Below are 12,668 nucleotides of genomic sequence, written 5' to 3' on the forward strand. Positions count from 1 at the left end.
AAAACTTTTAGTTCACCAGAGGCACAACGTTTTGCTGTATCTTCTTATAACTCTCATCATACAGGATTTTTTTTTACGGTTGACCATAGGAGACTATGTATGACGTGGTGGTGGTGGGGGCGGGGATCGAGGGGTCAGCCACGGCATACAACCTGGCCAAGAACGGACAGAAAACCCTGCTTCTGGAGCAGGTCAGTATATATGCCCGGATATAGTAAGTATGGAAACAAATTTCTGCGATAAAACCATAACAAATGGGAGGTGTCATTTAAAAAATAATTAGGAAATATATTTTATTTATTTGCCCTAGTTCCCTCTGCCTCACTCCCGTGGGAGCTCTCACGGTCAGAGTAGAATCACCCGGGTGGCGTACGGGAAGGATGACCATTACGCTGTGATGATGAAAGAAGGCGGGAAACTGTGGCGTTCCCTGGAGCGCGAGTCAGGGACCTCTATTTTCTTGTAAGGAACATGTGATTCAGAAAGCAATTTTTGTTCATGACTTTCCCTTGACCTGTCACTCAACCTGACCTTTTCAGATTGGCTACTAGAACATATATTTGTTTTGTTTGGTTTGTTCATTTAGGTTTTTGCTTTTGTTTTTGTTTTATTTTTTTTTGGTGGTGTGGGGGTGTGGGTGGGGTATTTTCTTTTACAATGATATACCTTGAGTAACCTGTTATATCTTTTCTTTGAATTAAAATTCACCAAAAAAAAATTAGCATTGCCTAAAGCGTATCTGTATATTTATATAAGACTTATCTTATATGTGATTTTCTAACAGCAGTCAAAATACTCAGTATTTTTGCCAACCATGCTATCGTTTAAAATGTATTTGCTTTGAACAGATCGCAATGAAGTACTCCTTAGGCTTAGTATTGGTTGAAGATGAAGCTTTTTATTAAAGACATATCACGTAGAAATGCCAAGTTGACTCATGCACCATTGAACCACGTTACTTCTTCATCGATAGGAACTGCGGTTGTCTTGCAGTTGGTAAACCAGACTTTCACTTCATCAAAGGAACGATAGCCTCGCTGTCGCGGCACGGCATAAGTCACGATATCCTGACCCCTGGGGACCTGAGGGACAGGTACCCGATGTTGTCCCTGCCGCCAGATTACGTGGGGGTGTTTGACTACAGTGGAGGGGTACTGAGGGCGGACAAAGCTCTCAGGGCATTTCAGGTGACTATCACACATTACACATTAATTTGCTCGTTAGTTTAACGTATTCAATTTAATATGTTCATTTAAAAAAAGCATATATAATGTATATACATTTAATGTATACCGATGATCCTGTGCATTTTTCAATGTTTGATTGCAGACTCTGTTCGTCCAGTATGGAGGTGAGTTGAGAGACGGTGAAGAGGTGACAGGTATCCTACCTGGTTCTGAAGTCACCATTGTGACGTCACAGGGAGAATACAGGGCCAGGAAGGTCGTCCTCACGCTGGGACCATGGGCCCCCAAATTTTTGCCCAAGCTCGGCATCAATTTACCTTTAAAGGTGAATCTAAATTTGCTAATGGATAAACTTGACTTTTTAAGATAAGGCTCCTTTTTTGTATATGTTGATTTCTTAAAGTCATGGTATGTACCTGAAAATAAAGTTTGATATTTATTTATTGGCCTCTATGCTTCATTATATGCATGGCTAGGTTACATAGTATATTTTGTACAAAAGTATATCAGTTTTTAACTAAGTGATGAATAAGTAATATTTCCTTTAGACAGTGTTGACCCTGGTGCTTTACTGGAAAGAAAAAAATAAGGGAGAGTTTTCTGCAGATCGCTTTCCGACGTACAAAAATGTCCGAGAGAATGTGGAGGTGTACGCCTTACCTAGCCTAGAGTATCCGGGACACGTCCGGGTCAGAAAAATTCTGCATTGTTTTTAACTTTGATAATCATGCTTTTATGTTTAAAATTTCACTCATGTTCAATTGCACTTAATTGATGATAACTTGCGACCTATAAATTTATAAATCTTAACTTGATCCAATATTTTAAGAATTTTCACTGCTGATTTAAGCCATTTCCTTGTCTGTTTATTGTTTGAAAGTCATACACCAGCTCTGAATAATCTGTTGGTTTACATTTAACACTATGCCTTTAAGTTTAAGACTAACATAGCTACTTAACACACTGTCTGTTAGTCCGTCATTACGACATAACACTGTCACTTTGTCCGTCATTACAACATAACACTTTGTTAGTCCATCATTACAACATAACACCCTGTCTCTTTATCCGTCATTACAACATAACACTTTGTCTGTTAATCCGTCATTACAACATAACACTTTGTCTGTTAGTCTGTCATTACAACATAACACCATGTCTGTTAGTCTGTCATAAAAACACAACACTTTGTCTGTTAGTCCATCATTACGACACACCACCTTGTCTCTTTGTCCGTCATTACAACAAACACTTTGTCTGTTGAAGTCCGTCATTACAACATAACACTGTCCGTAAGTCCTTCATTACGACATAACACTTTGTCTGTTTGTCCGTTATTACAATACAACACTCTGTCTCTAAGTCCGTTATTACAATAGAACACTCCGTCTGTAAGTCTGTCATTACGGCATAACACTCGGTCTCTTTGTCCGTCATTACAACATAACACTTTGTCTGTTAGTCCATCAATACAACATAACACTTTGTCTGTTAGTCCGTCATTACAACATAACATTTTGTCTGTAATTCTCTTTGTCAATAATAACGATATAAAACTTTGTCTGTTTGTTTGTCAATACGACATAACACTCTGTCTGTTAGTCCGTCATTATGACAGAACACTGTCTGTTTGTCTGTCATTACATCAAAACACTTTGTCTGTTTGTCCGTCATTACAACATAACATTTTATCTGTTAGTCTGTTATTACAATACAACACTCTGTCTGTAAATCCGTTATTACAATACAAGTCTGTAAGTCCATCATTACAACACAACACTCTGTCTGTTTGTCCGTAATTATAACATACAACTTTTTCTGTTTGTCCGTCATTACGACATAACATTCTGTCTAATTGTCCGTCATTACGACATAACACTCTGTCTATTTGTCCGTCATTACAACATAACACTCTGCCTGTTAGTCCGTCATTACAATACATCACTCTGTCTGTAAGTCTGTCATTACAATACACCATTTTGTCTGTTAGTCAGTCATTACAACAAAACACTTTGTATGTTAGTCTGTCATTACAACCTAACACGATGTCTTTTAGTCCGTCTTTACAATATACCACACTGTCTGTTGGTCCGTCATTACAACATAACACGCTGTGTGTTAGTCCGTAATAACAATACACTAATCTGTCTGTTATTCCGTCATAACATCAAGACACTTTGTAAGTTAGTCCGTCATTACAACACTACACACTGTCTGTTAGTCCGGCATTACAACATAACACTCTGTCTGTTAGTCCGTCATTACAACATTACACTCTGTGTGGTAGTCCACCATTACAACACAACACTCTGTCTGTTAGTCACACGACACCTTGTCTGTTAGTCTGTCATTACAACATAACACTTTGTCTGTTAGTCTGTCATAACAACATAACATTCTGTCTGAAAGTCCGTCATTACAACATAACACTGTCTGTTAGTCCGTCATTTTAACATAACACTCTGTCTGCTAGTCCGTCATTACAACATAACACTCTGTCTGTTAGTCCGTCATTACGACATAACACTCTGTCTGTTAGTCCGTCATTACGACATAACACTCTTTCTGTTAGTCCGTCATTACAACATAACACACTATCTGTTAGTCCGTCATTACAACATAACACACTGTCTGTTAGTCTGTCATTACAACATAACACTTTGTCTGTTAGTCCGTCATTACAACATTACACTCTGTGTGGTAGTCCATCATTACAACACAACACTCTGTCTGTTAGTCACACGACACCTTGTCTGTAAGTCTGTCATAACAACATAACATTCTGTCTGAATGTCTGTCATTACAACATAACACTGTCTGTTAGTCCGTCATTACAACATAACACTCTGTTTGTTAGTCCGTCATTACAACATAACACTCTGTCTGTTAGTCCGTCATTACGACATACACTCTTTCTGTTACTCCGTCATTACAACATAACACACTATCTGTTAGTCCGTCATTACAACATAACACTTTGTCTGTTAGTCCGTCATTACAACATTACACTCTGTGTGGTAGTCCATCATTACAACACAACACTCTGTCTGTTAGTCACACGACACCTTGTCTGTAAGTCTGTCATTACAACATAACACTCGATCTGTTAGTCTGTCATAACAACATAACATTCTGTCTGAATGTCTGTCATTACAACATAACACTGTCTGTTAGTCCGTCATTACAACATAACACTCTGTTTGTTAGTCCGTCATTACAACATAACACTCTGTCTGTTAGTCCGTCATTACGACATAACACTCTTTCTGTTAGTCCGTCATTACAACATAACACACTATCTGTTAGTCCGTCATTACAACATAACACACTGTCTGTTAGTCTGTCATTACAACATAACACTCTGTCTGTTAGTCCGTCATTACAACATTACACTCTGTGTGGTAGTCCACCATTACAACATAAAACACTCTGTCTGTTAGTCCCACAACACCCTGTCTGTTAGTCCGTCATTACAACATAACACTCTGTCTGTTAGTCTGTCATTACAACATAACACTCTGTCTGTTAGTCCGTCATTACAACATTACACTCTGTGTGGTAGTCCACCATTACAACATAAAACACTCTGTCTGTTAGTCCCACAACACCCTGTCTGTTAGTCCGTCATTACAACATTACACTCTGTCTGTTAGTCCGTCATTACAACATAACACTCTGTCTGTTAGTCTGTCATAACAACATAACAATGTATCTGTTAGTCCGTCATTACAACATTACACTCTGTAAGGTAGTTAACCATTTCAACACAACACTCTGTCTGTTAGGCACACAACACCTTGTTTGTTAGTCCATCATTACGACATAACACTCTTTCTGTTAGTCCGTCATTACAACATAACACACTATCTGTTAGTCCGTCATTTCAACATAACACACTTTCTGTTAGTCCGTCATTACGACATAACTCTCTGTCTGTTAGTCTGTCATTACAACATAACACTTTGTCTGTTAGTCCATCATTACGACACAACACTTTGTTTGTTAATCTATCATTACAACATTACACTCTGTCTCTTGTTATATCATTACGACTTAACACTTTATCTATTTGTCCGTCATTACAACATAACACTTTATCTGTTAGTCTGTAGTTTCAATTTAATTAATACTATGAAAGTTGGTCTGTCATCTCGAATACTCACTTTGGGTATGTTACACCTACATATGATAACGACAAAACACGCAGTCAGTCAGCCTGCAATTTCATCATTACACACTGTCCGTAAGGCTGTCATCAAGACTTAACACCATGTCCATTATGAGGACATAACATTCTCTTTTTCTGTTAAAGGTTATTACAACATAGTACTATGTCTGTTAGTCTGTCATTACGAAATAACATAATTTTTTCTGTTAATCGGTTTTACGACATATCAATCTGTTAGTTTGTCATTACTACATTGTACATATACTACATGGCTTCGAAAGCGACAGACTAAAATATTTGCCCTGAGGTGACAGGAAAGCCCTCTAGTGTTGTGTTGCCCGATGCCGAAGGCAGAGGTCAACATAATTATCCAGGACTTTCCTGTCATCGAGGGACGAATATGCTGGTATTGTCGTGTAAAAAGACATGTTATATAAATTACGTTACAAGTATATATTTTTTTTAAACAAATCAAAATCAGTTTAAAAATTTATTCACCTATGAACAAGTTTATTTTGATTATCAATGCATCTTCATATCTTACAAATCGACGATTTGTTAGATGTCGATCGGGGCTTTTAATCAGATAGGGTTTTTTTCAAAATAAATAATTTAGGTAAGTTTTTCTGGATAGCAGACGCTGTCATGGCATTTTTATCTTCTAGGAAATAAATTTTCACTTTTGTGTAACTTAATTTCGAACCCGATGTACGCTATTGTTATGCAGAATTTTTGCACGCGAGGGTGATATAACAGTTTCTGGAGGGCAATAAATGTACATGTAATTATAACTATTTAAAGCGAAATAGAAATGTTTCTGGGAAGGCAATATAACTCTTCCCGGTGTGGTTCAGCCATTTTCAGGGCATGGGAATAAAATTATCTTATTTGTGACAAAACGAAAAATAATTATTCAGAAATGTTATAAAACATTCTATCTCTTAGTCCGCAATAGCGACAAAACATTCTGTCTGTTAGTCTGTCAAACACATGACACTCCGTCTGTTAGTCCATCATTACGACATAACATTATGCCTGTTTTTCTATCGTTACAACTAAACACTATTTCTGTTTGACCATTATTATAACTAATCGCTATTTCTGGTATCTGTCTGTCCATCAATACGACCTGACAGTATGATTCTTGGTCCTTCATCTCCGATACTCATTTTCAGTATTTTACTCCGACATAACGACTTAACACTATGCCTTTTTGTCTATCACTACGACAATACACTCTGTCTAGAAGTCGAACTTTGTGATACAACATAACTCTGTCTGTTTGTCTGTTCAACAACTTAACACTTTGTGTGTTAGCCCATCATTACAACATAACTCTGTCTGTGTGTCTGTTATAACGACAAAACACTCTGTCTATTTATTAGTACTTAACAATATTAATCCGGATTTGTGACTTTACACCTAGTCGTTTTAGATTGCTTCCACGACTTGACAATCTGTGTGACAGTTACAGAGAGAAGTCAAGTCAAACTAAATGACCGTCATTCGGTGTTAGACCGTAACATGCTAACGCAGATTGTGTAATGGCGTGATGAAAAACTCCATCATCTCATCTAAACTTTATACTTCATTTGCTTTTGCATCTAGACTTTACTTTAAAGATTTATTTTTTTTATAATTATGCCTCTTAATTGCAGTCAATTCTGATTATCAGTACATATTTCTGTTGGGCTTCCATCACGTTTTCACCCTTTCCTCGTCCTTTAATCTAATCACTGGCTTCTTATTCTTAAGACATCCATTAACATTGCGTAGGGTTGTATAAAGTAGTTTATTAAAACATCGTGTCGTTCCTCTTTTGTTTAAGCCATCAATAGTTATCATTTTCAGTTTGCAAGTTTTTTTTTGGTTATTTTTGCAATGTTAGCGCGATGGATACTGCAAACCGGTCCACTTTCACATTTCAAACTATAGAAAAATATCTTCTTGTTCGTTGTAACGTAATTCTTTGTAGGACACCAAACTTCTGTTAAAGTCATAAAAGATGAATTAGCTGGCCTGGTCGCATCTTTAAAACTTTCTCCACTCTTTAATATTATGTCGGTAGGTGTGTTACCATGACGGCCCGGAGACTGACCCTGACAGTCGAGATATGGCGGACACGGGGCGGATCCTGAGTACGATGAAGAGTTACGTCAGGGAGCACCTGCCCAGTCTACAGGACACGCCCTCTATCGTCGAACCCTGCATGTACACGGTAATTGATAAAACTTATAAATATTGAAATCATTTCCATAACGCCTAGAAAACTTCATTCGCAATAAAATTGGCATCGTGCATTTAGTAGCTGTGCAGTTCTATACGAACCAGGTGTTTTCTTTAGAACACACCAGACTTGCAGTTTGTTCTAGATCGACATCCTAGCCATAGGAATATCATACTAGGAGTAGGATTTTCAGGTAAGAATATGGTTACATAAAATTAGAACTATTTTTAGAAAACACTTATATACTGAACGAGCACAAAAATGCTTAGATAATATATTTTTTTTTTATTATGGACATTCTTTCAAAGATATGAAAATAATTCTCCGTCTATAGTACGTGTGCTTGAACATTATTATGAATATTTAAATACCAAATTAATACTGTAATACGTTTTGTCGAGTAGGCAAATACATTTATGAATTCATTAATACATTTTGTTATACTTTCATGTTAAATACTGAAATCTGATTGGTTAAGACGCAGTTAATAATATTTACTATTACCCTCAGCGTTAGCAACGCACTTGGCAACGGGTAACATTAAAAAATATTACATGCGCGAAAATTATGCGCGTACGGTTCGCTGTAGAATTCACGTTATTCCTATATAAAAGCAGTAAAATTTTCTTAAAAATTTTAAAGAAAACATTCAGTATAACAAAATAAATAGTGCCTGTTTGGGAGGATAACAGTTGAAATTGACACCCCTCGAAAACCATTGTCAACCTCCGCTTCGCGTCGGTTGACAATGGTTTTCTCGGGGTGTCAATTTCAACTGTTACCCTCCCAAACAGGCACTATTTATATAATATAGGTTTTTCTTCTTGACAGGGCACGGGTTTAAGTTAGCCCCGGTTGTGGGTAAGATTCTGTGTGAGCTGGCCATGGATAAGACCCCATCCTACGACCTCACCCCCTGCCGTGTAGACAGGTTCTTCAACCCAAAAGCCCGGATGTAACCACCTGGATCTACAATCCTCCTCAAACTGGAACCCCCAGTGTCTCTTATTTTCATGTATGAAGAAAATAGAATTTTGTTTTATATCATTGTCATAAAGCGGTTGTTAAACTCAACTTTCAATGTTTATGGTTCTAAACTCCATCAGTCATCATAATAGATTAACAAAACTGTAAAATGTTTGGGATTTCTACACAAATACTATGGAAAATATATATTGAAGATATTGACGGTGACTGTCGTTCTGAATCAGTCCCTACTTTACGACTGACAGAGGACTGTAAATACTTGAACATTTTTTGTTTACATCAGGTGGCGGTTGTAAACACTTGGCCACTGTGTTTAAGGGTTCTCTGTACTTTAAAACAATTACAAAAACTCATGTTGTATGCGGTGTAATATGTTTAGGATAATTGGTCCAGTTTACATGTACATATGTCTGTGCAGCTAGTGACGTTTACAGGTAATGAGGTCAGTACTGAATGAATGGGCGTGCAGTATTGACATGCATGCAGGGTCATGACCTTAGTAGAGAAAACACAACGATCATGTCAACCAAGATAGTATATCATGGGTCTGTGTTGTCGATTTGATCTCGCCCTTTGTTGCTGGTATGCAATAGTATGTCCTACATAGAACAGCTGACTGGTTATCCAGTAGACACGGCCCTATTGTTATCCCCTTACCTGCTGTTAACACTCATTTTATAGCAGCTGCTGGAGGTCTTATAATACATGGAAACAGCCGCAGTGTATGGAAAACAGCCATATACCTCAGTCTTTTACGATATCATTATCAAATTAATGCAGTGTAGATTAAGGGCACTGTGTAGAGGATTAAGGAGGACAGGGATAGACAGAAGAAAGATAATCTTTCGTCCTGTAAGACCCATTGAATCTTATTTTCCCGTAGACTCACGGTTTTGATCGCGGCGACTCAGAACAAATCATTGCCAGGGACAGGGAGGACTTTTCTTGATCTCTATAACAAAAAAAATCCAATCTACTTAATTTGATTCCGCGCTGGTTTACAAACTTTTTATCTTGTGTCTGTACATATTTATTTTAGGTCATCAACTATCCTGACATATAAGTGGTCGCTGTGTATCAACTTGATATAAATTAAATACAGTCGCACCCCCAATTCTTCACAATATGTGTGTATACTTAAATGTGAAATAAAGGGGTAAAATACAGCTGTCGTTGAGTTTACAGTAACACCGACACAGGAAAAATTGTGTCATTTTGACCTACTTTAATAAATAAATGTTTTCATCGAAAATTGAAACTGTGAAGATTTATACTTGACAGGTAAAGTCGTAACTTATGTTAACCAATGTTTGTATCTTTAGAATGGTATACTTATATGTCGATATCGATTTGTACCCATGTAAGGCATCAGTCATCACACGAAATGAATGGCTTTTAAACATATATCTAATGTAAATGAAAATTGAAAAGCTTGATAAAGTTATCATGCAAAATAAATATCTATGAATTATTTAAATTATCAATATCACTTATTTGTATTAGTTAATATCAAATGTCACTGATACATCGAAATAATCAGGAATTCAAAAATATATATTATGACATAGAATATTGCATCAATATCTATATGAAATAATGAATCACATTTAATTCAAAGAATCTCATGTTCTTATACATGTAAGTTTGCCTAAAATCGAAATATCAGTACATGTGCCACGTACAAATTTAGAATACAACGGTTTTCAGTGTGACCCACAAATTAACCTTATTCCTTAAAATTTCCCCCCAATGGCCTCTCAACTGCGGTCATTATTGATAAATTTTGATCTATTTAAAGATGAGTGTCCGGACTGTTAACCTGTGGGTTAGACCCTCTCACAGCTTGGTCTATATTGGGTAAGAGGATTGTTCCAAGCTGTCACCCTTAATGGTCACCTGGAGATTATTTTTTTATGATTAACCAATTTTCCTGTCGCTTAAGTACGAATCCGTAACGTGCAATGCTGCTTCAAGCAATTTATTATAAAGAATTTTTTTCAAATGTTCAGACTGAATTCCATTTATCAATTGATTAAAGATAAGAAATCAGCGATAGTGTACTATTTATTTTGCAACAAAAGGCCCAAAAGATAGCTTGTAAAGATTTTTTTTATCTTAAAAGATAAATTGCGTCTGAAAAATCAATATTCTGCGACATAATCGATAAAGATTTAAAAATAACGAAATCTCTAGATTAAGATATACATGTATATATCTTAATTTGGAAATTTCGGTATTTCTAAATCTTTATGGCATGAATCATACTTTATATATACTTAGCTACATGTTACGAAGTGTCTATAAAGTAATAGTTATGCTCGTACATTTTACATACAAAAGAATTTATATAATCAACAGATAGGACAATTTCCCCGTATGTGTTGTGTGGTAAAGAATTTTGAAAATCAATATCATTTATTTTTTAAAGTCTAAATGTGACAAATCTTCTCGAAAAAGTTTTTTTCTTTACTATACAATCATTTTCTTTATCTGAAATTTTACTTTGGCGGACACGTTCAATCCTCATTTTTATGCAGCAATGTTCAGATTATAGTGACGGAAATGACATCGCTCCATTTAACCAACATACTGAGGTGACATTGCGGAGGAATTAAGTACACTGTATGAACACTCTAAAGCGTCTCTCCAAAAATGCTGCTTAAAATGACTACTTACATTGGGTTTTTTTTTCTTTTTCGATAAAATGTAATCAAAATAAGGTACATTTGTTCGTTTAGTTTAACATACTATGTACTTTTTGAAACAGTGGTAAAGCTGTGTAGATTGTTAAAACTGAATGGTCACTCGCCATTACCTATACCCCTCTCGTAATGTCAATAAAACTTGAGTGTACAGTAACTTGTAGATTACAAATGCAAACAAACAACTGGAGAATTCTTTTCAGTTCTTTATTGACAAGTAATTATTAGGTTACAAATTCTGATCAGTTCTACTAAGAGAACGTCATTTGATGTTCAGAATTTGTGTCAGAAACTACTTCGGCTATTGTACACAGGTGTACTCACAACGTACACAAGGTACAAACAGCGTCATGTGGAGTTCTAGCTTCTATAATGATTTCTTTGAACATGAAACCTTTTTGAGACACATGCAAAAGTGGAAGAAAATATCAATGAAAAATAAAACATAAAACAGATACTAACAACAAAATAAAAAAAGGCGAGATTTAAAAAAAGAATTTGTCTCGGTGCTACACTTACATATGTAGCACGTCATTGCAAATTAAAAATCTCATCACTGAGTAATTAAATCTCATCACTGAGTAATTAAACATAGATATCTCATCACTGAGTAATTAAAAATATATATGTCAATAGCTATACGAAACATTCCATGATTAGGTCCCCACACCAAGAAACCCCACCCTAGGATAATTCAACGTCAGCACGCCTAGTGAGATGCGTCATTCTTAAACTACCGGGAAAAGAGTGGTGTTATTATGTCTGGGGGTGGGGGCAACCGGCTATCGCTCTACCCCTCGGTCCGCTTAGTGAACGTCATAGAAGAAGGCGGTTTAATTCTACACAGAGAAAGTGAAGAATAATCATATAAAAACTACACTAATACGACACTAGGTTCTCCTTATTTACGGGCGATAAGACGAAAAAGGAAGGGTGTCTAAAATTCCAAAAAATTAGCAGATTCTTGAATTTTACTTGGCTAAAGATTTTTTTAATGACCTTACCACAAAAAATTAATATATATTTTCATTGCATATCGTGTGTGACATGTGTTATAGCCTGAGTGCGTTGTCTGTACACAGACTGATGCAATGGTCACCATTCTGACCCACATTTACACGGTTAGTTACACCTATTGATCTCCTACCCCAGTACAGGTATTTCAGGTTATACATCAATAATATACATGTAATATACATGAAGATATCACAAGTGTCATAACAGGGTCGATCTCTACCAGTACAGTATCATAAACTTGCCTGTATATCAATATATTATCGGATTATTGTATAATTGCCATAATATCAATATAAAGTCATGTACAATATATGACTAGTTCAAACCAGTTAATATATACATAAACGTATTTCTGCAATATGTAATGTAAAATGTATAAA

The 12,668-nt window shown here is 36.1% G+C and overlaps 1 protein-coding gene across 2 annotated transcripts; it reads left to right on the forward strand.

Annotated features, from left to right (window-relative positions):
- Positions 1-9,735, forward strand: LOC128177180 (peroxisomal sarcosine oxidase-like). 2 transcript variants are annotated; one of them, XM_052843770.1, is made up of 8 exons: positions 1-191; positions 311-462; positions 974-1,187; positions 1,330-1,512; positions 1,736-1,876; positions 7,424-7,573; positions 7,700-7,775; positions 8,414-9,735. In XM_052843770.1, the coding sequence occupies exons 1-8, from the start codon at positions 96-98 to the stop codon at positions 8,539-8,541; spliced, it is 1,140 nt and encodes a 379-aa protein (XP_052699730.1). In that variant the 5' UTR covers positions 1-95; the 3' UTR covers positions 8,542-9,735. The 2 variants fall into 2 exon arrangements, with proteins under 2 accessions (XP_052699730.1, XP_052699731.1); XM_052843771.1 differs by lacking the exon at positions 8,414-9,735 and having other exon boundaries at positions 7,661-7,730.
- The last annotated feature ends 2,933 nt before the right edge of the window (positions 9,736-12,668 follow it).

This window comes from Crassostrea angulata, chromosome 3 (genome assembly GCF_025612915.1).
Source record: "Crassostrea angulata isolate pt1a10 chromosome 3, ASM2561291v2, whole genome shotgun sequence".
In the NCBI taxonomy this organism is placed as follows: Eukaryota; Metazoa; Mollusca; class Bivalvia; order Ostreida; family Ostreidae; genus Magallana; species Magallana angulata.